At 39.0% G+C, this 27,640-nt stretch overlaps 1 protein-coding gene across 4 annotated transcripts in view; it reads right to left on the reverse strand.

Annotated features, from left to right (window-relative positions):
* Positions 1–10,226: 10,226 nt before the first annotated feature.
* Positions 10,227–27,640, reverse strand: part of ARID5B (AT-rich interaction domain 5B) — a 210,307-nt gene continuing 192,893 nt past the window's right edge. For all 4 annotated transcript variants that reach the window (XM_074296641.1, XM_074296643.1, XM_074296642.1 and 1 more), the window contains 2 exons: positions 19,858–20,056; positions 10,227–16,436 (listed from right to left, as the gene is read on the reverse strand). In XM_074296641.1, the coding sequence (XP_074152742.1) occupies positions 14,286–16,436; positions 19,858–20,056 (2,350 nt within the window). In that variant the 3' untranslated portion in view covers positions 10,227–14,285. The remainder of the gene's footprint in view (positions 16,437–19,857; positions 20,057–27,640) is intronic.

Consider the following 27,640-nt stretch of genomic DNA (forward strand, 5'->3'; position numbering starts at 1 on the left):
AGTTGTACTTAGGTAAATTTTATAAACTCTAAATGCCTATATAAATAAGATAAAGAAAGAGGAAACCCACAAATTGGGTATGCAACTAAAAAAAAGTTAGAAAAAGATCAAATTTTAAAATTTCAATTAAATACCAAATTCGAAATTCTGAAAATCAAAGGAGAGATTAATAAAACTGAAAGTAAGAACACTATTAAACTAATAAATAAAACTAAGAGCTGTTTGTATGGAAAACAATAAAATACATAAAATTTTGCTTAATTTGATTAAACCAAAAGAAAGAAGAAAACCAAATTACCAATATTAAAAATGAAAAGGGTGAATTTACCATTAATAAAAAGAAAATTAAAGCAATAATTAAGAGCTGTTTTGCCCAACTGTATGCCAATAAATCTGGCAATCTAAGTGAAATGGATATTTACATAGAAATATATATTTACAAATGTATAAAATTGCTCAGATTAACAGAAGAGGAAATAAAATAATTGAACAATTAAATTTAGAAAAAGAAATTGAACAAGCTATCAATGAACTTCCTAGGAAAAAAATCTTCTAGCCTATATGGATTTACAAATAAATTCTATTAAACATTTAAAGAACAATTAGTTTTAATACTATATAAACTATTTGGAAAAAAATAGGCAAAGATGAAGACCTACAAAACTTTTTTATGACACAAATAATGATGATACCTAAACCAGGAAGAGCCAAAATGAATAAAGAAAACTATAGATCAATTTCCCTAATGAATATCGATGCAAAAATTTAAATAAAATATTAGCATGAAGGTTACAGCAATTTATCACAAGGATAATTAGTACAACCAGGTAGGATTTATGCCAGGAATGTGGGGCTGGCTCAATATTAGGAAAACTATCAGCATAATTAACCCTATTAGTAATATAATTAGCAGAAATCATAAGATTATCTCAGTATATGCAGAAAAAGCTTTTGACAAAATGTAAGGTAGTCCTAAAAAGATCACTAGAAAGCATAAATGAAATAATAGAAAGAATAAATGAATATTTCCTTAAAATGATGAGAGTAGTATCTATCTAAAAACATCATCATGTATGGATTTAATAGAAAGAAGCTAGAAGCCCTCCCCAAAAGATTAAGGGTGAAACAAAGACGTCTGCTCTCACTATTATTACTTAATATTGTATTTGAAATTCTAGCTTTAACAATAAGAGAAGAAAAAGAAATAGAAGGAATTAAAATGGTCAATGAGGAAAGAAAACTATCACTTTTATAGATGATATAATGATAAACTTAAACAATCTAGAGAATCAATTAAAAACTACTTGAAATAATCAACAACTTTAACAAAGTCACAAGATATATAATAAACCCATATAAGTCATCAGCAATTCTGTTCAAAAAAAGTTCAACAGGAAGAGATTGAAAGAGAAATTCCATTTAAAAGAACTGCACACAATATAAAATATTTGGCAGTCTACCTGCCAAGAGAAATACATGAAATATATGAATACAATTACCAAACATTGTTCCCACAAATAAAGTCAACTACAAACAATGTCAATTACTTATGCGTAGGCTGAGACAATATAATAAAAATGATAATTCTACTTAAATCAATTATACTTATTTAATGCTATGTCTATCAAACTATAAAAATTATTTTATAGATGTAGAAAAAATAACAACATTTATCCAAAAGAATAAAAAGTAAAGAATATCAAAGGAATTAATGAAAAAATGCAAAGGGAGGTGACCTAGCTATATCAGATCTAAAATTATTATAAAGCAGCAATCATCAAAATTACTTGGTACTAGCTAAGAAATAGAATGGATCAATTAGATAGGATAGATACATAAAACACAATGGCAAATGGCTATAGTAATCTACTATCTGATAAACCTAAAGACTTTGGCTTCTGAAATATGAACTTACTATTTGGAAAAAAAAAAAAAAAAACTCTTGGGAAAACTGGAAAATAGTATGACAGAAGCTAAGCATAGACCAACATCTCAAATTGTATACCAAGATTAGGTCAAATTGAGTATGTGATTTAGCTGGATAGTATGATAGCATAAACAAAGTAGAAAAAGAAGGGATAGTTTACCTGTCAAATCTATGAAGAAAGGAAAAAATTATGACCAAAAAGGACATAGAAAACATAATGAAATGTAAAAAAGATAGTTTTGTTTATTAATTACATTGTTTAAAAGTTTTTAAACAGAAAAAGTCAATGCAACCAAGAAAGCAAAAAGGAAAACAAAAATACGAGAAACAATTTTTACAGCCAGTATTTCTAAAATAGGCTTCATTTCTCAAATATTAAAGCACTTAAATCAAATTTATAAAAATACAAGTCATGTCCAATTGATAAATGGTCAAAGGATTGAACAGGCAGTTTTAAGTTGAAGAAATTAAATCTATCTATAGTCATATAAAAATACTCTAAATTACTATTGTTTAGAGAATTACAAATTAAAACAGTTCTGAAGTACCACCTCACACCTATCAGATTGTCTTATATGATAGAAAAGGAAAATGATAAATGTTGGAGAAGATATGGGAAAATTGGAACACTAAGGCATTGTTGATGGAATGCAAACTGTTGTGGCAAAGACTGGAAATTGAGTGGATGTCCATCAATTGGAGAATGGCTGAACAAGTTGTGGTATATGAATGTAATGGAATGCTATTGTCCTATGAGAAATGATGATCAAGCATATTTCAGAAAAAGCTGGCAAGATTTCTATGAATGCTGAGTGAAGTGAGCAAAAGCAGGAGAACATTGTACACAGTAACCACACCATTGTGCAAAGATCAACTGTGATAGAATTAGCTCTTCTCAGCAACACAATTCCAAAAGATTTGTGATGGAAAATATTATCCATATCGAGATTAAGAGCTATGGAGACTGAATGAAGATCAACACATACTATTTTCACTTTTTTTTCCTTTTTCATGGTTTTACCTTTTGTTCTGATTCTTCTTTCACAACATGATCAATGAGGAAATACGTTTAACATGATTGTATGTGTATAACCTATATCACATTACTTAATTTCTTAATAAGGAGGTAGAAAAATTTGAAACTCAGGAACTTATAAAAATGAATGTTTAAAACTACCTTTATGTATAATTTGGGAAAAAAATACTATCAAGTGGGGGATATGTACATCATGACACACTTTTAAGATTACTCTGCAATATTCACATTGTTTAATCACTTCTGGAGCTCTAATCAACAACACAACAAATCAAGCCTCAATTTGTTTAAAAAAAAAAAAAAAGAAAGAAAGAAAGAAAGGGTGGAGCCAAGATATCAGAGAGTAGACAGGTCTAAGTTTTTCCAAGCTTCCCTCAGAATCAATATCAGATCAAACCTCTGAATGGGTTTTTGAGTGACAGAAACCATAAATATTTGGAGTTACATTTGGAGTGTAACAAATTTCCAGCAGAAGATATTTTGAAAGAACTTCAGGAAAGGTCTGTCTCAATTGGGCAGAGGGGATTTGGTCCAGTGCAGGTACAGTGCAGAGAGGTGCAAGTACAGTGCAGGGAGATACAGGATAGAGAAGCTTCCTCACGCTGAGAGAATCTAGTGGGAGGCTCTTAGCCAAAAAAAAGTACTGTTGGCTATTTTATCCTGGTTCTGAAGCCAGTGGATCAGCAGACTAGCTGTGAGAACTACAACACAAGTATAGAAAGCAAATAGTGAACTCCTGAACCCCAACATAACAAGAGGGACTTGGCCACACCCACCCAGCATGAGAAGGAAACTGGCAGCACTGGCCCCAGGACAGCATGAAGTTGCTGTTGCCTAGAGGAAGCTTGGGACAATCTTCCCCTTGCCCTAAGAACAGATCTCAAATCCTGAGGATACTAAAGGGAAAACATCTCCAGATGAAGCCTCAAAGAGTGATACCAGTTGCTCTCCTACTCAAAAATCTCTCTTGGAAGAATTCAAAAAGGATCTTAAATGAGACTTAGAAGAAAAATGGGGAAAAGAAATGAGAGCTTTGCAGGAGATTTTGGAAAACAGATATTGTCTGCAGAAAACCATTCATTAAAATGTAGAGTTGGTGAAACAGAAAAAGTAAACAACTCCTTAAAAAATAATTGTTGAAATGGAAAAAAAAAAATCCAAAGAACAAGTTCAATGTCCAAATGCAAAAGAAAGTAAAAAAAAAAAAAGCTCACTGAAGAAGATAATTAACTAAAAATTCTAAAAATTAGAATTAAACAAATGGAAGTGAATGAAACAAATCAGTCTAACACTCTTCCCTTCCCAACCCCCCCCCAAAAAAAGAAAAAAAAAATAGAAGAAAATATAAAATACCTCACTGGAAAAACAACTGACCTGGAAAATAGATCCAGGAGAGATAATCTAAGAATTATTGGACTACCTGAAAAACATGATTAAAAAAAAAAAAAAAAAAAAAAAAGATACTAGACAACATCTTTCAAGAAATCATCAAGGAAAACTGCCCTGATTTCTTAGAACCAGAGGGCAAAATAGCCATTGAAAGAATCTACTGATCACCTCCTGAAAGAGATCCCAAAACGAAAACTCCAATGAATATTGTAGCTAAATTTCAGAATGATCAAATCAAGATGAAAACAGTGCAAACAGCCAGAAAGAAACAATTCAAATATCAAGAAGCCATGATCAGGATTACCCAAGACTTAGCAGCTTCCACTTTAAAGAATCAAAGGATCTGAAATATGATATTTCAGAGGGAAAAAGGAGTTTGGACTGTCGTCACGAATCAACTATCCAGCAAAATTAAGCATTATCTTTCAGAAGAAAAGATGGACATTCAATGAAATATGGGGATTTTCATTTATTTTTGATGAAAAGACCAGAGTTGAATAGAAAAGTTGATCTTCAAATACAGAACTCAAGAGAAGCATAAAAAGGTAAAAGGTGAATGAAAAAATCTCATGTTTTTAAAGGTTAAAATGTTTATATCTATATATAGGAAGATAATATGCTTAATTCTTGAGAAGTGTATCTTTGTCAAATATATACTTAGAAGGTATAGGTATAGTTTGACTTTACTGTGATGATATAAAAAGGAAATTAGAGGTGTTAAAGGGATTGTATTGGAAAGAGAGGAAAGGGGATGTAAAAAGGGGTAAATTACATCACATGAAGAGGCAAAAAGCTCTATTGAAATTGAGGGAAAGAATGAAGGGGGATGAGCATTGTGTGAACCTTAAACTCAGTGGATTTGACTCAGAGAAAATAACAGACATATTTAGTTTGATATAGAAATTAGTCTCACCCTATTGGGAAGTAGAAGAAGAAAGAGGAAAACAAAAGGGAAGGATACTAGAAGGGAGAACAGAAGTAGAAGGGGAAATGGATAGGAAAGGGAGAGGGACTCTAAAAGGGGAAGGCAAATTGGGAGAGGTGGTGGTCAGAAGCAAATGCTGGTGAGGAGAGAAAAGAGGAAAAGAAAGAGAAAAGTATAACTTGGAGAAAATAAGATGATAGAAATAGTTAGTAATTTTAATTGTGAACGTGAATGGGATGACCTCTTCCCCAAAATGGAAGCAGATAGCAGACTGAATTAAAAGTCAGAATCCTACAATATATTGTTTACAAAAGAGAGAGAGAGAGAGAGAGAGAGAGAGAGAGAGAGAGAAGAGAGAGAGAGAAGAGAGAGACAAGAGAGAGAGAGAGAGAAGAGAGAGAGAGAGAGAGAGAAGAGAGAGAGAGAAGAGAGAGACAAGAGAGAGAGAGAGAGAGAAGAGAGAGAGAGAGAGAAGAGAGAGAGAGACAAGAGAGAGAGAGAGAGAGATGAGAGAGAGAGAGAGAGAGAGAGAGAGAGAGAGAAAATCTTTTCTTTCATTAACCTTGCATCATTTCCTCTTGTGAACCCCTCTCTTATTCTTTCAGGTGAACATGATCTTCCCATCTCAGATTTTTCATAGCAAACTTGAACCTGTCTCTAGTTATTTAGGAAACTTTTCTTCATTATTTAGTTTATTTACATCATCATCTCACATCTGAACTATTGGAATAGCTGCTGATGAGTCAGCCTTCCTTATACTTCCTCATTCTAATTCATTCTCCATTCAGCCCCTAAAGTGACTTTATTAAAGCACAGGTTTGTTCACATCACCTCCAAACTTAATAAACTCTAGTGACTCCATATTGTCTCTAGGAACAAATTTAAAACGTTCCACTGGGCATTCAAATCCCTTCCTACCTTAGCACTCTTCTATCTTTCCAGGATTCTTTCACTTTGATCACTGACATGTATCCTTTGATCTAATGACACTAGTCTATTCCATGAACATACTATCTCCCATCTCAATGTTGGGCATTTTCTCCAGTAGTCCCTTCATGGTATGTTCTCTCTCTTCAACTCTGCCTACTGGCTTCCCTTAAATCCAAACTAAAATCCCTTCTACAGGAAGCCTCCTCTAACCCTTCTTAATTCTAATTCTTTCTCTCTGTTAATTATTTCTATTTTTCCTGCCTAGAGCTTGCTTGTATATATTAGTTTGCCCACAATCTCCCCCATTACATTGTAAACTCCTACTATCTTTTGACTCTTTTTGTATTCCTAGTTCTTAGCATAGGGATCTGGCACATAGTAGAAGCTTTATAAATGTTTATTGATTGATTAATTCATTTAGGAGTCTTTCCCTTTAATAACTTGGCTGCATATAAACAAATCGTACTGGTTATATCCATAGGTGAGAAATATCTTGGATTGAAAATTACAGGACAATGTTCCCTGGAAAAAGGCATTTTGACATTGGCATTTCAACCTTACCAATTTTCACAAATTCAGCCATGTTTATTAAGCACATCTGAGATGCAGAGTGCTGTGGTTAATATAGAATAGAAAGAGAGAAACGAGGTCATTCCTCCTTTCAAGGAACTGCAGGAAAGGCAATTTTGGCACTAGAAATGTCTAACTATGACTATTTTTAAAAGAAAATAAATAAAATATTTTTTAAAAAATAAAAACAATAAAAATTATTTTTAAAGAGTAGCTTTTTAAACCCTTATAATCACCCTCAAAAGGCCAAACTAGTATAATATGGAAATCCAGTCATCTTCTTTCATTAATAAAAAATGACAATAATATATATTGTGCTTTAAAGTTTGAAAAGCGCTTTATATATATTACTTGATTCTCATAATAATCTTGTGAGTTAGGGCTATTATTACTCTCATTTTACAGGCGAAGAAACTGAGTCCAATACCATCCATAGTATATCTCTATAACAGATGTTAATGTCTATATTTTATTGTATAATGAATTGGCTTGTGCCTAATGTCACCGAGCAATTATGTATCCAGCTTGGATTTTCATTATGTTAAGTCTTGGAATTTTTCTACTTCCCAATCTAGCTTCCTCATTAAGATCATCATTTCATACTATGGCTTTTAGGAAAAGACCAGCCCTTTTAACAACAGGCTCACATACAAGGTACAAGGCTTTCCCAATGTAAATTTTAAAAATACTTTCATGTTTCAATTCTGTACTAGATGTTTGAACTCATCCATTTAAATGTTCCCTCCAGGGGCAGCTAGGTGGCAAAGTGAAGGGGCAGCTAGGTGGCGCAGTGGATAGAGCACCAGCCTTGAATTCAGGAGGACCGGAGTTCAAATCTGGTCTCAGACACTTAACACTTCCTAGCTGTGTGACTCTGGGCAAGTCACTTAACCCCAGCCTCAGAAAAACAACAAAAAACAAAAAACAAAAACAAAATAAATGTTCCCTCCAGGTTGACAAGCCATCCATGCCGGCTCATCCTGTCCCATCCTTAGCCATGTTCTCCCAACAGCTCTCTGCAGAGGGTCCACCCAAAGTGCTGAGAACTTCCTGGCTATTTCAATTAATGACTTTATTCAAGTCTCATTTTTAAAAATATCATAGCCAAGGCTGTGTTAATTTGTAGAAGGATTGGTCCACTTGCAGAAAGGGGGAAACTAAGTAGTGTAGTGAAGACAAAATTCCAGGTCTGGAATTAGGAAGACAAGTTCAAATATGGCCCCAATCACTTACTAGTTGTGTGATGCTGGGCAAGTCAATTTACCCTGTTTGCCTCAGTTTCCCCATCTGTAAAATGAGTTGGAGAAGGAAATGATAAACCACTCCAATATCTCTGCCAAGAAAATCTCAACCGGGGTCGTGGAGAGTTGGACACAACTGAAAATCACTCAACAATTAAGTGTGGTCTTTGTAGTGGATAGAATAATGGTCCTGCAGTTGTGGCAAGTAATAGAACCTTTATCTGTTCCCAGTTTCTTCATCTGTAAAATGGAGTTAATGATTAACATCTTTCTCCCAGGATTGTTCTGAAGATCAAACAATATTTCATTATGTCAATAAATAATATCCATTAAATAAATTTAATAAAATACCAATATTAATGTATGGTGATAAATTAATAATTATTGTCTTAAGCAATTTTGCAAACCATAAATTGCTCTATCAGCTCTGTTCAGTTACTTTGAAATGAGCAAAAATATTTTTCTTAAACCCTCAAATTCATTAGTCCTTCGTTAATCCAATTGTTTAGTTCTTTCCAGCACGCCATGGCATTCAGCTTCTCTTGATTCTGTTCTCAGGTGTTCAGGAGTTTCCCAGGAGTTATGCTTTGCTAAACCATTAGCAAATAGAGCAGGCTCTCTGGCAGAGCTTAACCACAAAGACAAACCAGTTGTGATTTCTGTGTTGTTTTAATGCCAACCTGATTCTGCTGTGAATTTGCTTAATATTCCCTTTCTCACACTGGACACCAATGGGAACTTCAGGCCTGGTCAGGAGAGCTTACGGTGGGTTCTCCAGTAGTGTCTTTTGGGACTCACTTGTATTTTACTAACTTTCTTCAAAGGAAACTTAAGACCATTAACTATGAATTACTACCCATTTGAGAGCTCTCTCTGGTCAGGGCAACTCTTGTACATTGAGTGATTTAACTTTGGGCCTCAGTTTCTTTATCTGTAAAATGAATGCCTTGGACTAATTGACTTCTGAAGCTCCTTCCAGCTATAAATCTGGCAAAAGATAGAAATCTTCGTGACATTTCTTGACAAGATCTCATAAACACTGATTTGGAATTAAAAATCTAGCCTGTACTCTTTATTTTATTTTTTTAGATTGTACTCTTTAAATGGGCTTCAGTCAACCACCATATATCAAAGAGGAGCAAAGTAAATGTGTCTCTCTGTGTCTCCTAAGAAGTATGGCACTGTAGATCGAGCACAGGGGAGAGGCAGGAAACCTTGAATTCAAATCCTACCTTACACTGACCCTGAGACCCTGAGCAAGTCATTTAACCTGTTTGCCTCAATTTCCCCACCTGTAAAAAGGAGAACAAACAGCAGCTATTTCATAGGGTGTTTTGAGGATAAAATGAGATGTTTGCAAAGTGCTTTGCAAATCTTAAAGCATCGCATAAATATAGACTGTTGCACACTATAAACAGATGCAAATGGCTAGAGAACCCAGGAAGGCTTTGAATGGGTTTGCCCAGGAAACACTATGGCAATGAATTTGAAGAGATGACAACATATCATGTAGAAGAGGGGAGGGGCTGGGAATCTGGCATGGCTGATAGTGATAGGGATGTGGTTCTGAGTAGACCTCCAAGAAACTGAAATCGCTACAAAAGGGTCAGTCCCCATGCACACAGTTCAAGCATGTGTTTAGGCTAGCTTCCTATCCATCCCCATTATCTGTCCTCCTGAGAAGGCTGTCAACAGCCCTCACTCAAAGGAAGGAGATAACTCTCAAGAGATTGTCCTGGTAATTGGGACACCAATCACCCCCTTTTCAAGAGCAACAATCCTGGGAGAAAGCCTAGGTTCTGAACAAGAAAAACTTACAGTACTGGCTCAGGGAGGTTCATTCAGGAAGTCAATACTGACTAGAAAGTGTCTGGGGATATTTCTGAATAACATGCTATAGAAAAAAAGCAGTATCCTGTTGGGAAAACGGTCTGACTTCTATTCAGAGGATCTGGATTTGAAAATCTCCTCCCTATGACTCAAATAACTTTACTTCTCTGTATGTCAATGTTCTCATCTGCAAAATGAGGCATTCAGACTAGATTTCAAGTCTCTTCCAGTTCTGGGCCAATGCTTCTATTCTCCCCAGGGAAGTGGTACCTTTTATTGACATAAAAAAAAGGGAAAGTTGGGAGCAGGGACTGGGTAGCCAGTGACTTCTCAATAGGAAAAGCAAGAAATAGAATTATTACTCAGGCACCAAAGGGAACAGATAGTAACATTTTTTATTAAATATGACAGTGGATCAAAAAGTACAAAATATCTCTTGCCTGCTATGTGATTGGGAAACTATTGGCACGTGATACAGTATCAAAAGCATTAATAAGTACAATTTGGAAAACATACAAAATCGAGTGTTTATAGTTGGCTCAGCTTTATTTCTGGTAGTGTTCAAACTAATGCAGAGGTTACTCAATAACCTCCTCCATGGGAAAGTCTCTAATATCACTGGGCCATTTTACTATATACAAATAACCACCTTACAGAGCATAGAGGTTACATAACTCAAATCACCAAAAGTATACAATATTTACAACAAAGGAAAAGTTTAAAAAAGTATAAACAGCCAAGAGATTATGCTGCCTTTTCTTCAAACATATTTCAACCATAGGGAGACAAGCAGAATATCAAATACATTTACAGCCAACACTGGAGTTAAGTGCTTATGATGATCGTTTCAATGGTGTGGGTCTCGCCAGAGTGAAATCATTCCCATTCCTCATTAAGATCAGGACAATTGGAAAATTGGACCAGATGGGATTTGGCTGACCACCACAAAATGTGACCGTATGGAACAATCAGTGAAGAGAAAAATGAACTGCTCTCTTTGAAGGCACACTACATAAAAGATTTTTGTGGGACCAAACTCAAAAACTTCCATGAGACACAGCAACATAGTAAGATACAGTACTTAAGAACTCATGCACCAGTTCAGTAAATTGTAAAGTCAATATTGGGCTTGAACAAACGATTCTTTATGCTCTGATAAATGTGAACTGAGAGTCTCCAATAACTAACTAAATAAGACAGTCCTGTTGCAAGTATTCTGCATTCTAATTATTTACTAGGAGGGCAGTGAATTCTGAAACTCAACGGGGCTCTATTTTTAAAATTGAGTTTGCTAAAGTGAAAAGAGTTGGGTTTTTTTTTCTTCCCTTTTTTTTTTTTTCTGGTGATGGTGGGGGAAGAGTTGTTATTTAAATCTTAGAACCTCCAAAATATCCAATGAATCATGAACTTAGTGCATTTGGAATTGCAACATTTCTTGGAAGCTGTTCTCAGTAAATAGATTTATGACTCTGTTGCCCATTAGATTCCACAGTTTCCTTTACAAAACTACCAATAACAAGGGTCTGGTTGCACAACAAAAGGCTTGCACAACTCCATTCAATAATAAGGCCCCTTGGACTCAAACAATACAAACAAAGCCCCGTGTAAGACTTTAAAAAAAAAAAAAAAAAAAAAAAAGCCTTTCTCAGCCAATGAGGAATTCAATGGTCTTTTGGGAGAAAGAACTCAAAATTTTGGTTGAGATCAACAACAACAACAACAACAACAACAACAATAATAACAAATAACGTGTTGCTTCCAGAGGGAATCCCACTATTTCTCGTTTAGTGGTCCTGAGGTTTCACCTAGCATTTGATCTCCCTCAGAGAGAAACAGTGAGCCTCCTCTTGCAACAAACGAGAAAAAAAAAAAAAAAAAATGAATGCTGGCTTCTATTAACGTGATTTGAAAATAGCATGACCCAATTCCAACCTGATGGAACCAAAGTGAGATCAGTGCGTTGCGGAAAACAAATACCCCCAGGTCCACAATTTATAGATGACTCCCCCAAAATGGAAGCTCCCATATTTTTTTAAACAAGCTTCTTTACTGTGGAATGGCCATGAGGTTGTTTTTCTTTCATATTCTCTGGTTCTGTCACGATTCCTATCTAGTGCAACTTCCTTATGTGTCCCTGCTGGAAGGAAACCAGCTGGGATTGTGATGTTCTCTCTCTCTCTCTTACTCTCTTGTGCAACAGCAGGATAATATGCACTCACACATGTATAATCTAAAGACTATTAGTTTATTTAATATTCTCTCATATATATGTATATATGGGCATACATACATATATACACACACACCCACACACGTGTTTGTTTGTTTTTTTTTTTTTTCTTTTCCCCACAGGAAGGTAAGTAATTAATTGAAGCAAATGGAACTTTGAACACTGGATGACTACATTCTTCTGTTTTCACCTTTGGATATTAAGTATGTTACATTAGATATTTGGCTTTATGTCGTGGTGACGTTTCAATACAAATAAATGCATTGCATGCATGGCTTTGTTCTAGAGCCTTACCAGTTCTGAAAATTCTGCAGGCGAGTTGCTTATTTAAAAGTTGAAAATTGTCATCAATTTTCATACAACAAAACATCTCAGAGGAAAAACAATGAAAAAAAAAATAACCCCAAACCTCAGTTAACTAGAAGATTAATGTCTACGGGAAACTGTGGGGGAGGGTGATGGTGGAGGGTTTTAACAAAATGACCATCTATGGATAGAGGAGGAGGGACTCTCGGGGAAGACCGAAAGGAAATCCACCATTTTCTTTGACAAAACCTTTTGAAAACAAAACACTCTGTGGTTACACCTCAGTAGCCCACGTAACACAGAGGCAAAACAAATCATCCACATCTTTCCATGGCTTGACCAGTGTGAGCATTTATTTCAGATGACAGAAGCAAACATCAAGCAAAATCTGTTGCCAGACAGGTCATTGGTCAAAACAACCACCACCACGACAACGTTGCTTTTGCAGCCAAAGCCGAGTTTCTTTCTTTTTTTTTTTTTTTTTCTGTGCGTAATTAAATACTCCAATCATTATCAACAGCCATGATGACATGGCGGCGGTGGGCACTTCTTTCAATCTGTGAGAGGCCGTTTGGACCAGGCCAGTGGTCACCCCAAGGACGGCTCAGCTGGGGGAAGGCATTCTCTTCTGTTAAGTTAGTCCCATCTGGCCTCCTGTCCCTCCCCCCAACCCGCCCTCTAGCCTCTGAAAGGGTTTCGATCCAACATCAGTGGAGATCATGTTGGCTTCTGCTTTCATTTCTGGAATTCCTAAAATATCTGTACAGCCCACAAATATGTCCTCTGGATTTGGTTGTTATTCTGCAGTTTGTTGCCAATGAAGTTTGTGTTTTTATGATTCCCTTGGTATGTAGGACAGTTTCACAGCCTAGATAAGGTAAGTACAATGCTGAACATTTTCACAGAACCCAACACTTCAAAGCAAAGCCTTTGGCTGGGTACACAGTGGAGAAGCTCTTTCGGCCCTGCCGTGTAGGAGGAACAAAATCCTTAAATTGCAGACTGAAAAATGAACTTGGTTTGCACCATCGTGTGATCCACCGTCTGTCTTTCTCTTTCTCTGTCTCTCTCTCTCTCTCTTTCTCTCCATTTGTTCCATTTGAATCGGTTGCTTCAATTTGTAAACAATAACTTTACCACCCAAAGCTGCTCCAAATGATAAGATGTGGAAAAAAAAAATATATACACACATCGACAACTAGGACAGCCTTTAAAAAAAACAAAAACAAAAACAAACAGAAACAAAAGACCTGCCAACAAAATGATACTGTTTAATTAAAAAAAAAAAAAGTAGGACAGAATAAACTGGGGAAAAAGGGGAAATGGAACTACCTGTATATAAATTATGGGAACAAACAAATACAGGTACCTTGTAAGAAGCAAGTCTATACAGTCAATTGAACAGTGTTTACTTTTCCGGCTTAATAGTGTCAAAAGGAAAGATCGATTGCAGTTTCACTATACATTGCATTGATTTAACCTTGAAAAGTCAAGCAACTGACCCAGAGCCGGGCATCCCTCGATGGTGTGGATTCCCCACCGTCTTCCTTTTCCCCTCCTCTGAATCGCCACCTTTCGAGCTCAGGCCCAACAATCTGAGGGCAGACGAGGGTCTCTTTTAGCCATTTTTGGACGTCATAAATCCCTTCACAAAACTCGTGTGCAAAGTGAAATGATTTGGAGATCGGGGAGGTCGTCGAAATGGGAAAGGGGTCTAGGCCGAGCTAGCCAAAGCACAGCCTCGCCCCGATCCAATAGACCTATCCGTTCGATTCCCAGGATGGATCCTGAGCCCTAGCCGAGAAGGAATACCGACGCCTCCTTCTTGAAGATGTCATCGTGGGGTAAGGAGTGAAGCTACGAGACTGACAGTTTCCTTTAGATGCTTTGGAAGGCTGCGTTTACAGTTTTGTGCTGGGATGCACAGAGGAGAGCTGGGAAGATGGGAAGGCCGCCTGAGGGTTTATAGCAGCTAGAGGGTAGATGCTGTTGTGCAAAATCTCCCCGTAGGAACTTCCTACAGGTGTGGCCGCAGCTAAGTGTCTATAGAGCTGCTGAGAATTTGCCGGGGAGGTGAAGATTCCACGCTGCATCACAAGGGAATGGAAAGCCAGGGGCTGCATTAGCGGAGAGAGCACAGTCTGATTTTTCAAGTACTGCAGAGGGTGAGAATATCCAGCTGGGACGCGGGAATTGAGGCCCGAGCACAGGGTTCCCGGGTACAAGCCCGTGAAGATGGGCGACGAGAGGGGGAGCTTGTGGCTCTCCAAGGAGCCGCTGGAATGCCCGCCGTGAGCCGGCTTGGCGCCTTCGCCCTCCTGTTCCGAGGCCTTGTCCTTTGCCGAGGCTTCCTTGGAAGAATCCAGGGGGGACACCGCCCGGATTTTTTTCCCCGCAATCACGAGATCCAAATCCTCCAGGCTCCTCTTTAAAGGCCGCGCCGTGCCGATATTCTGGGGGCTTGTTTTGCGGTGGATCATCGGGTGAACCATGCCCTCCATCTTCCTCAGGTTTTCCAGTCTCACGTGATGAGGCTTTCCAGACCTAGGAAGCGACTCAATGTACTTTTTGGGGGCCGACATGGTCATGGGGGACACGCGGCAGGCTTTGGGGTTACAGTCTCGATTGGTCTGGCTGCTCATAACCTGAAACTGGGAGAGAGCTTTGCCTTCCTGCTGCACCATAGATGAGTGAGCCAGGCCCAGGGCCTTTCCAGTCTGCTTAGGCGTGCTCTTTGGAAGGCTCAGATCTGTGGGCTGATCATCCGAGGAGGCTTCCAAGGCCGCCTTTTTGTCTTGCAGATGCAAAGACGCGTGATAATTTACACTGAGTTTGTCTTGATGTTTATGTGAAGGGAATGCGGAAATATTTTCTGATTCTCTATACATGTCTCGGGAGGAATATTTAGCTGTGTGTTCGTTATTGAGGTGGTGTTCTGTGTGTCGGTAAAGGTTGTGTAGATGAGGAGACGAGTAGAAGTCTGCCAGGAAGCTGGGCATGTGGGAGTGCTGGAGCGCCCTTTTCTCCATCAGTTTCTCCTTGCTCTCCTCCAGGTCGGACTTCAGCACGTAGGACTCGGCGAGCGGACTGAGGTGATGCTTGGAGAAACTGCAGCGGTGAGGATCCGGCTTACTTAGCTTGTCGTGCTTGAAGACTTCGTTGATGACTTTTCTTTCTTCAGAAGTCTTGCTTTTGAAACTCTGCACGTGCTGGATCACCGACGGCCGGCTGACCACCATGTGGTCCGCGTGGGGACCGTGATGGGCCTGGGACAACCCCGAGCACAGTTCATCTCTGCCACTCAGTTTCTTTTTGCTGATCAGAGGGGGAGGGGAGCCGTAGGGATAGCTGCTGGATAAACTGGCCCCGCTCACCTGGGACAGAAGCTTTTTCTTGGCCAGCGGAGACATGATTCCCGGATTGCCCCGTGAGTAAAGCAGAGGCGTATAGTTAAAGGCGGGGTCATCGTGAGGAACCGTCAACTCTTTCTCTTTGAACATGTCAAAAGACTGGACCACGAGGACTTTGGGGTTTTGTTTCAATGCGTCGTGGATGTCGTCGTGGCCAAGCTGGTCCACTTTCACAGTGCAGTTGGCGATATAATCGGCCATCACAGGCAGCTTGTCGTCCTCCATCTCGTTCTGGCTTGCCAAAGGGAGCTGCATTGTGGGAAAACTGCCGAAGGGGGTTTCCTGAAGCTCGTTTTCGGGGGTCTCGGTGAAACTGCAGGTCTGGGGCTCTTGCTTCATGTCAATGAGGACATCCGGCGACGGGTGCAGCTCTTTGCCAACCATCGAAATCTGGGCTGGCTCCTCATCGGGGAGCATCGGGGAAAGAAAGGAAGACGGAGCCTCCTCCTCTTCCTTGTCCTTGGTGTCCTCCGCTTTCTCCTTGGTTGAGCCTTGGTCCTTCAGGTCTCCTTTTTCGGGGTCCGCTCTGGACACGAGCACCTCCGCTGGGATCCCTTCCATCTGTTTCTTCAATTCCACTGCAGTGAGGGGCGCGGTCAGATTTCTCTGATCCTGCATCTCCTTTTCTTGCTCCGATGAGACCTAATAAAATATTTCAATAGATAGTCAGAAGAAAGCAAAGAATGTTGACAGATCCCACTATGAAATACAATATTACATCCGGCAGCTTTCCTTAAAAACAGGCTTGTCAATCACCTCGGAGAGTTTTGAAAAGCTTTATTACTCCCCAATCACAGCTCTAAACAAAGAAATCTAAATTACAGAAACATTAAGGGAAATACGCATATCGACTCCGGTTTCTTACGAGACACCTATCAAAATAGCAAAGCCGTGTATACTGATGGTATACAATCATATCATCTCTTGATTCTAACATATAGTTTAATTCTGAGGTTGTCTTCTTGTCAAATCAGTCAATTATCCAAATGCGTTTTAAATTACATGTTGTAGTTTTATGACACCATTGAGAAAGATTAAAAAAAAAAAAGTTGCTCTCTTTGAGAAGGCAGGCAACCCCATTAAAGAACCACACGACAACAAAGTGGATTCTCACCTCTTGCTATTCCTCGAGATGGCCAGATTCCCTCTAATTTCTGCAATTTGGTGAATTTAAAATTAGCAATCGCTTATGTGTTAATAATTTCTCCTCGGTGCCATGCGATACACAAATAATGCTAAAATATTTAAAAATTATGCAGATGCTGCGGCAGCCTGCCTGCCAAGGAGAGAAGAAACTCCCAGTCTTCCTTTCAGCGTCGTGGCAAGCTACATTTTTATTAAAGCTAAAAATGAAGTTGTCAACATTCAGGCAGTGTGCGCCATTACAAATATAGCTTTTCTCTTCCCTGAAATAAGTTATCGTCAATGAGACAGCCCCTCTTTGTGCTGCCCCATTGACGAAGCTCGTGGGCACAATCCGTTCCATTCATTCCATTATGGAGCCGGATGAACTGTGACCTCCAGAGGTCATTATAACTTTCCATCTGTGACCCCGGCTGACTGACAAGCCCTTTCATAACAGCTGTCATCTCATCTTGACAAGCCTCGGCGGAGGACGGTCACAAAACCATGCTTTGTGTTGGGCTTTTATGGTCTCCGTCTCACCCTCCAACTTTGTTCTCCTCAGTTGTTAAGATAAGAAGCATCAAGAAAGTGATTATCTAAATGTTGCATGAAGGTATTCGGGGGAGACTCGATGGTGGGGGTGGTAGAAAAAGCATTTCATAAATCACACCCACCCCCATTTAAAAGCTGTTTCTCCAACAAGACCCCGCTGTGCTTGGGGAGGTACAATTTGTTACAATCTTTGGTCATCCATCTCATACTTGCACAAGCAACTTTTTAGGAAAAAAATACAAATCTCAACATGGCTTTGTGACATGAAATCTAAGAAACTTCTAGCTGGCAGCAAACTTAATTCACTTAGGCAAAACCTCTGTTTCCTTTTCTGTAAAATGAAAGAGGGGGAGTTAGATGAGGTGATTTTTAAGGTCCTCCCAGGCCCAAGTCTCTTTTTACAGAGAAGGAAGCTGAGGTCCAGTCTCTTGTCCAAGTTAACAGGCTTCTTAGCTAGTGAAAGCACCAAGATCACCATCACGTTCTTTCGAATCATCTGATAGCCACACTAGGCAGGTTCCCTTCCACATCACCACTAGTCTCTTGCCCTTACATAATATGAAAGTGGCAGAGAAAGTCAAGGGGAAAAAAAGGCAATTCATGTTTAATATTTTGCCTTCTGATGTGCTGAACCCTTCAGGCTTAGTTATTGGGGAGCAGCAGAATTACATGATTACTGCAAAACAAAAAACAAAAATTAAAAAAAAAAAACAAAAAAAAAAAAACACCTCCTGAATCCTCTAGAGCCCAGGCAAGAATAAGTTAAGACCTTCCCTGATTATCTCAATGGCACTTTTCCCTTCGGCATCCAATGGGGGGTATACATATCTCTTCGTTAGCATAAAACTGACCATCTAAGTCAGTAAGAAGTAATCGAACTGAGAAAAAGACCTTCCACCTCCAATTTGTATATGATAATCTGACTCAGTATTGAAAGTGATCAACATCTTTAAAAAGACTAAATGGGAGTAAGTGATTTGTCCAGTCACACTGACTGGAAGCATCAAAGGTGGATTTTCAGTCTAACTTCTGAGCGCTGCTATCTTGACAAAGATAACTTTGAGTTGACTTGTTACATTGACTATGTCAGTGACTTGGCTAAGGATGATGTCTTTAGTTGACAAGCAATATTTTAGAACAGAAGTAGTGTTGAGCTGGGTATTGAAACCCAACTGTAAAAAAGAGACATTCAAAGGTCAGCTTTGGCCCCAGAATCCATAGCTTGATCTGTTGGATGTAGGCCATGGCTTTGTATGCAGCAGACAATGTTCCTCAGTGACCTGAGGCTCAAGGGGAACTAAGAAGCTTCCTTAACATTGGCCATGTGTACAACCAATTCATATGAACGTGTGTGTGTGTGTGTGTGTGTGTGTGTGTGTGTGTGTGTGAGAATTACAGGGGCTTAAAATGTTTATGAAGTGAAAACAATTTTTTCTTCTGCTATCTATATAATCTATTTCTAAAAGACTGGCTAAGTAGCTTAATTTTCAGTTAGGAAGGGTTGGGGTTTTTTTAATCTCATTTTTAAAAAAGCTCCTGTTTAATTAGAGAGTCTCTTCTGAGTTCATTATAGACCTGATTTTTAGGGGCGTTTAATAAAAGCACCAAAATTCCCCCTGGGGTTGAATCCTAAAACATGTTGCCTTTGAATGCGGCTGCTAAGTTGTTGTTGTTGTTATTGTTTTAAGAGGGAGTAAGATTTTTAAAAAATCATTCATGTTATAACAGACTTCAAAAACCAGTCTCTTTGTCTAGCTTCTGAGAGGGTTTTCATCAGAGCAACTGTGGTCTAGTGGCGGCTGGTGCTAGTATGAAAATGGTCAGAAACTATCTATTAACAGGAAAGATAATAATGGCTTCTGAGGAGCCATTTCGAAACTACCCAATAAATAATGCGTATTGAAAATGGTTTTTCCATAGAACACATTTGGGTATCACGACCAGATCAATTACACTGGGCAGGGATAACTCAAAGTGACTTAGGCACTGAACGGCTGAGATACACCCATGATTAGGGCCTGACTTGTCTAGTTTCAAACCTCAATTGATTTTTACAATTCTTTTCAAATTCTCTGAATGGCTGGTGTGCCGCTGAGAAGTAATCAAACTGAGAAAATGATTCCAGCTCTGGGAGGTCCGTTCCCAGGACTGGCAGAAGCCGCCCAGCCTTCAGAAACCTGTTCTATTGTCCATCAGAACCCCGAAGGAGGGATGGTGAGGGGTGCTGAGTGAACCTGTCTCAATCAGAGCACCTAAAAGAAGGCCTGGCAGAAGCCTTCAGCCTCTGAGCAAACTGCAGGAGGAGACCTTTTGGTCGAACGTGGAAATTCCTCCCCTAAGACTCCAAAGCAGGCTATTTCTCACAGCAACATAGGGGTTAACTAACCTCTGTCGTGTCCTGGGGTTTTGTAGCATGATCTTTTTCTTTCTTGTTCTTTGGGTTTTCACTTTTGATGCGTTTGGTTCCAGATAATTTTGTTTTGCTTTCACTCTCCTGGGAATTGTTTTCCTGTTTTCGAGGTTTTACTGGAGGCAGAGGTTTATCTTCTTCTCCTTTAATAAATCTTTCATATGGCAGTATTAATCTAAAGGATTAAAAAACAAATAATTGATCAGCCCTTACAATTTCAGCCAAGAATATTACATGGTGGCTCGCTATTTCTTTTAATATATGCGACCTACTAATCACATTAGTGATCACCGAGAATCACAGAGTTAGAGATGGGAAGGTCCCTGGAGAGCATCTGCTTTTTACATTTGAGAAAACTGAGGTCAAGAGGATGCTTTTCTAAGGTTCCAGCAAGAGCTGGAACTAGAACTCAGGTCATTTACTTGGTTTTCCTTTTAAAGGCGCCATTCCCCCATTGGCATAAATAAACTTCAAGAAATTCCCTCTCAAATTTAGAAAAAGAAAATAAAAAATTATAAAAATCAGAATCAACACTTAGGATTTTGAACAATTTTTTATGAATAATACTATTCTTGACTCAGCTTTATCCTACTTGACAGTTACAAAGCACCATACCCATTTCCAACTCACAACAACCCTAGGATGTAGTTAGTGCCCCAACATTATTGCCAGTTTCCAGCTGAGAAAACTGAGGTTCATTTGATTAAGTCCTCTGCTCAAGGGCATATGACAACTAAGCGGCAAAATTAGATCACTTGGACTTGAACCTGGGCTCTAATGTCACTTTTCCACTTTACCCAAAGATGTCAGCAAAGACATATCATCCTGAAAGCAAAGCTAACAAACACGGTACTCAGGTTAGCACAAGGGCAATAATATTTCCACAAACTAAAGACTTAGCACGAGTGGGAACCAATGGCTCCTTCCACGTTGGCGGTAGTTCAAGAACAATCCCACCAAATAATAGGTACCTTATTGAGCATTTCCAAAGGAGCAAACTTTTTATGAGGCCTCCAGCAGTAGGGAGGGAGTTTACTGAGACTCTAGAACACAATCATAAGGGCAGCAAAGAGAAGAAAGGCAATGAGATCACAAAAATCAGAGGACTAAAAAATTCAAGAATTTTAATTATGTAATTTTCTTTAACAAAATCCATAAAATTGCTTAAAAAAAAGAGAAACATCAAACAGCTTTCATTTTAATCTGTTTTCCCTTTGCGACGTAGCTCTTGATCTGAACGGGAAAAATAGCTGATGTAATTAAAAGGGATGGATTGCATTACAATCTCAGTTTCAACTTCAGTGATTAAAGTTTTTATAATGCATTTGGTGTGATTAATGACTCACTGTGGGATTAATACAAGACTCAACCTTAAAAATATGAACTTTAATACAGCAAACATAATTTGTTTTAAATAAGACAAGTTGACTCAATGAAGAAAATGCACTCTACTTATAAACAACATAAATCTGTTCAAAGATTGGGAATCCTAATTATCTTTAATCTAAGACTCCCAGGCAGAAAACCCTTTGCCTGGGATGTTCATTTGTTATTCCACAATTGGTTTCTAACCATGCAATTTGGATCTCTACCCCTTGACTGAACCAACAGTTTTGGCTTTAAGAATATAGAAATGGAGCTGCCTGCGATCATAAAATGTTGTTCTTTAATAAAATACTACATAAATTATGGCAAAATCAAATCTCAATTTATGCCATATTAGAAATGAAATTCATTAACTGAGCATGCTCTGACAAGGTATGTGCAAGGAGGCGTGAATAATACTTTCGAGCCCTAAATTTGGCAGTGGGCCAGCAACAAAGCTAAGGAGAGCCCATGGGGAATATTCATCTTCAGATCCCATTACAAACTGAGTTTAAACATGTTACAGCTGCTAAAACTGGAAAGTACTCCCTCTATGCAGACTTACTAAAATAATATATAGCTGCCAAATACCTGCTTCCCACTGTAATATTACAGCTAATGTTTATATAATAAAAAGCATAACTAAGCAGAATAAGAGAGAGAGAAAAAAAAAACAATCTTGTTCATACTTGAATTTATTCTACTTCATTGGTAAAGTGTCCCCCAATATTCCCCCAAATGTCTAATAATCCCTCCTGGGCTCTGCAAAGGGCCCCCTCACTTCAGAACGGTGGAAAGTTGCGGTTCAAGCGAGGACAATCTTTACATCCTTTCCCTCCACGTGTTAAATATTTAAAAGTGACTTTAATCAAAACACATTTTATTGTAATAATTGTTATCACAGAGATAGGATTGTTTGATTTTTTGTTTGGTTGTCATGGCAACTGGAGGTGCATTTGAAACTTACAGGTCCCAATGGTAACCGTTTCTCCTTTCCCCACCAGTTCCATCCCCAGTTGTCCTCATCTTCAAATGATTCAGTGATCCCACAGACAGAAGAAGTTCCATGAGAACCCTTTGGGGGAGGGGGCGAAGGGAGGCAGCCAGGGGGCCTCAATCACCACTGAAATGCCTTCTCTGGGACCTCGTGGAATATTCTCAGGCAGAAGCCCTTTCTTAGCCTTGGTTCTGATACCACAGGCAAGAGCTGTACCCTGGCTCATTAGACAGGTGCTAATTAGTAGCCAGGGCTTAAATTTCCTTTCATAATCTTGTGAGTTTAAGTAGGAGGACTACATTTTCATTTTTTGGTTCTTTTTTTTTTCTTTTTTTCCACTCAACTCAGCAGCGGGGCTGGCCAAGAACAGTGAAAACACATTTCACTTTGCTGGTCAAAGGCTGAGAGCCAGAAGCAGGAAATCTGGAATTAAATGTTTCTTGTATCTGGAAAGAGGCATGACTAAGGTAAAACTGAATCCAAACATAATCTCTGCTTGTTCAAGGCTCAGAGGGTGTCCATGTGTGCTGTGCTGCAGAGTGTGTGTGTGTGTGTGTGTGTGTGTGTGTGTGTGTGTGTACACTCGTATGCATTTAAAGGGTAGGGTCGTGGACTGGGTGGTTAGATTCCTGAATAGTAGAAGGATAATTATAGTAAGGAAAAGAGGAAGGAAAGGAACAGAAAAGAAGGAAGGGGAAAAAAAAAAAGAGGAATAGAGAGAGAAGGGAAAGAAGAAACTAAAAAAGGAAGAGAAGAAAAGAAGGGGGAAAAAGGAGGCAGGGAGAAAAAAATAGAAAGTAAGAAAGGAGAAAAAGAAGAAAATCAAAGAAACAGAAAGGGATCTATATAGGGAAAAAAGAAAGAGAAAAAAGAGAAAGAGAGGGAGAACCTCAGAGAAAGGGAGGAGACAGACAGAGAGAGAAAGGAGGGAAAAAGAGGAAGGGAGGAAAGGGGGGGGACAGCAAAAGTGAAATGAACAGAACTACACCCCAGCTCTGGAGGGCAGGACATCTCCCACCACAAACAATTACAGACGGCTTCATATGGCGATTTCCGTTTGGTGCCGTTTTCAGTGAATGTTTTTTCAGTTATCCTCTCAAGGTACAACACAATTACCCCACAGGATATGATCTTATCGCTTGATTATTAGAAGTTTTTACAGTCCCCCAGCACTAAAACTACTCCAGCTTTTGGAGCATTCGAAATTTCAACGAACACGCGGCACCATTAAAACAGGTTAGCCAATGGAAGGTCAATATTGCCCAACACAGGAAGAACGCGGTTTGGATTATACAAATAGTTTAGCAGAATGCAACATGCCTGAAACCAGCAGATGATTATTTTCAAATATTTGTAGTACAACAAAGATTTAATCAGTTTCTAAACAGGGCAGATAAAAGCAAAAATGTCCCTCTCCCCCTTCCTCCAGCCCCCTGAAATACATTAATCTGGAGAAATCACTTAGATGAGCTTGAAGCTTTTAGGCCACAGTTGGGTTTCAGGTGGGTGGAAGTAATGGGGGGTGGGGGAGAGCCATGTATTCATCAGAAAAACCAGAGAGTATTTTCTCCCCTCCCTGATCATCAGGTCTGGCAACTGGAAGCAGTGTGAATAAACGGCCCTTTCCCATGATCCACATTTCAAATTCCAGATTAGCTAAATGCTTATTTATGAACCCATTAATGGATCTCAAATAGGTAAGCTATCATGGATTGAAAAATAACATCTTTCCATAGGCGAATGAGAGCAGCATGACATTTTTTTTTCCCTCTTTCCTCTTCCAGGAATAATACAAGAATAGCATTTTCCACCCCAAAGCAGAAACAGTAGGGGAGCCCTTTGCTATCACAAAGATTCTTATTAAATTCAGTCACTGTGAAAGGCAAGACTTTTATTTTTTTTAAAATAAAGACAACTTAAAATCAACTCAAGTTAGATGAACAGATCAGTGACATGCTCACCCTGATTTATCGGGGTCCGGGCCAATAAATTATAATCATCTAGAAATTGCCGGTTTAAAAAAATTCCTGCTTTACTAAATCTCAAGTGAAATAATGGAGCTCAGTGTAACCTGAGTTTTTAGATCTGCCTCATCTGATATTATGAAAAATTCAATGTATTTCTCTGCAGCACAAGTCAGAGGTCAGCAAATCTATTACAGTAATGTAAGTAATCTGGCTACCTGCCAATTCCCTTTATTTTTTTTTTTTAAACACGAAGGCAGATACTTTTATATTTACAAATTCTAAAATCCTCTGGGGATCCGAGTCTCTTTCTCAACAAAAACCAGAAACTTCACATTAAAGAAATGTATTTCACAGTATATCACACATGTCTCTGTCATTAGCATTTCATTAAAAAAAAAAAAAAAAAAAAGGCTCTTAATCTTTATTAGTCAACATTCCCTACTGCCCGGCAGAATAATGTACAGTCTAAGCACCAGTGTCTCCTGTCCTGATTAATGCCTGTGTGGAATAACTGAACTCAGGGGCCAAAACATTTAGCAAACAGCACCGAAGGAGGGATGGGAATTCGTCTATTCATAGAGATTTGAAAAATTGGATATAGGCGTGCATGGCCTGACTCAAAGGTGAGGGGAAAAAGAAGGAAACTTGGACCTCAAGCTCACCAAAAAGGGCTGAAGGTTTCATGGGCCTAGACCAATGGCAAATACCAAATATCTTTGCCAGTCACCCCATAAGAAAAGGTTTTGAGGCAGGGGAGGGGGGAATATACTCCAACTCGGGTTAAAAACTCTGGCACTCTCTCCGTAGCTATTAAATCTTGTGCTCAATTGGATCTTTTCTTTTTCAAAGAGAACACAAAGAAAGACATGTTACATTGCCTCCACTGGGGCTCCAGACTTCATGTGATGTAAAACGGAGTCGCTACATTTCTTAGTAGAGATGCTAGTGTCTCGGCATTCAAGGGTTTGGCCAGACATTTTCCTTCTGGGCCAGAAATAGAAAATTTAACTCCACTGTGAAGTGTGAAAAACAATCTCTCACCAAATATTCAGCCAAAGGAAGGTATAGTTTTCTTCTTCCAGTTAAAAAATTACCAACACAACAAATCATTCAGCCTTCCAAGGATTAGAACAAGATTCTGGTGCCATCCACACTTGTTCAACTCACAGGGCACCATCTTGATTACAAACATGGCAGAGAGCGACGTCCCAAAGCGGCTGTTTCTACGCTGGGTGCAGAGCTGTGAAGACAATAGCAAATGTGCTTCCCCGCTTCAGCTGCGGTTGACGCCAGGCCCCTTTCCACAAAGGCATGCTCCAGATCACCCCTTCGGCTGTATTCTGGGCAGGACGTCTCTCACACAGGGGTCTCAGTGGGCAGAGGCAGGGGACGAGAGGAGCCGGTGGGCACGGACCACCACAAGCCCAAACCACAAGCATGGTCAAGCAACACGACAGGAGAGACCAAGAAGCCAGCCTTTGGGGACGGGCTGAGGCTGCTGAGGGAGCTGGGATCCAGTTTCCTCATGTAAACCCTTCCCACCCTACATGATTCTTCCTCACAGATAATTAAAAAGATACGACAGAGGGGAGTTTTACACACACACACACACACACACACACACACACACACACACACACAATTACTGAGTTATCTTTTTGTGGTCAAATGACTAGATCATAAGTTCCCTGAGGTGAGCCATAATCTCATTTTTTATCTTTCTCTACCTAGAGTCTAGTATAGGGCCCGGCAGACAACAGACAACAAAAGTCTGTTTTGTCTCATTATACTTTTAAAGGTTTGAGGGGTGATAACTATGAATCCAACTCTGGCCCATCATGCAAGAGTTTTCAAAGCATGTTCATGGACAATAGTTCGTGTAAGATGAGAAAATGTGACCAGAGAGTGAATAAAAGTTGCCAGGATAGTTCAAGAGTCCCTTGGATGAGGCTCACTGGGACCAATTGTGTAACTCTGGACACATCTTCTCAAGTATAAAGTAAGGAGGTTGTCTATAAAACCAACTGATCAAGGGAAAATGGCATTCTCTCACCAGTATTATTTTTGCTAAGGCAACTGGGGTTAAGTGACTTGCTCAGGGTCATACAGCTAGGAAGTGTTAAGTGTCTGAGGCTGGATTTGGACTCAGGTCCTTCTGATTTCAGAGCTGGTGTTCTCTCCACTGCACCATCCAGCTGCCCCACCAATGATTTTAATCACTGCTGGTCTTTGGCAGATGGTATAACAGGGTTTGAAGTCAGAGGAACTTAGTTTGCATTCTACCACTACCATTCAATACTTGAGAAATCCAGGGCCAGTCAGCGGGCCTTAATTTCTCCATTTGTAAAATGAGGGAAGAAGGGGGTACAAAACATTCTGTCTTAAGTACCTTCCAGCTCCTAGAATAATCCTATTAATTATCACTCTATTATGCTCATGTTCATATAATGCCTAGCAATTCTCCAAAAACATTTATCCTCTCAACTAAAGTCCCAAATAACTTTTGTAAAAAAAAAAAATGTTCTGAGAGGGTTTGAATGAAAGAGCTAAGGATATGTTTTAATGGTAAACAATTACATTCTTCTGTCATCTGATACTTTCTTTCTTTCTTTCTTTTTTTTTTTTTTTTTTGGAAACATGCTTTCTGAATTTTCAATAGTTCCTTTGTTAAAGCATCTGTTACTCACATAATTGAAAAGATGTTTGTGCAGTGGTATGCTTGAGAGTACAGTTATTTAATCTTAATGATAAAGCCCCGAGGACAGAAAATCATAAGTAGAAACCTCTTGTTATTTATCAAAAAGAAAAGGGACTAAGGCACCTCATCTATTCTCAAATTTAAATGCATGCTTGATGAGAAATATCAATAAAACATGGGACCTGTAAAGTTTCTTGAAGTCCCGGAGTTGGCTTGCAAGAGAGGGAAGACAAAAGTTTGGAGGAAAACATAAAATAATACAACAATCTCCTCGACCCACAGAGAGCTGAACGAATTTGAGGGACAGACAAAGAGGGGGAGAGCTGAAAATATGGCACAAACACTGGCTAAGTTTGGGCTTGAGCTTGTTTTCTCACCCACCAAGGTTAAGGAAAGGAAACCCTTTTGTTAATTATAACTTATGTTAAAGGCAAATCTAGAAAAATCCAAAAAACCCAAACCCTGAAATTGAGATCGTTATTGGCTGTTATTTATTTATTTAAAAAACGGGTTTTTCTTCTTTAGGGATGGGCTGTTTGTTTTTGTTTTAAATAAAGTTTCTTGAAAAGTTCCACGTAATAGGAAGTTATTTGAACTGGTGAGGAATACCAAGCGGCCTTAGTGAGAGGCTGGATATTAAATCAGTTCCCCAAAGCTTCAGACTAGAAAGTTTTAGGAGTGTGAAAAAGAAGCTACTCAGGAATCTTTAGTTGACCTGCCCCGTGGAAATTC

The sequence above is a fragment of the Sminthopsis crassicaudata genome, chromosome 2, assembly GCF_048593235.1.
Source record: "Sminthopsis crassicaudata isolate SCR6 chromosome 2, ASM4859323v1, whole genome shotgun sequence".
Taxonomy (NCBI): Eukaryota; Metazoa; Chordata; class Mammalia; order Dasyuromorphia; family Dasyuridae; genus Sminthopsis; species Sminthopsis crassicaudata.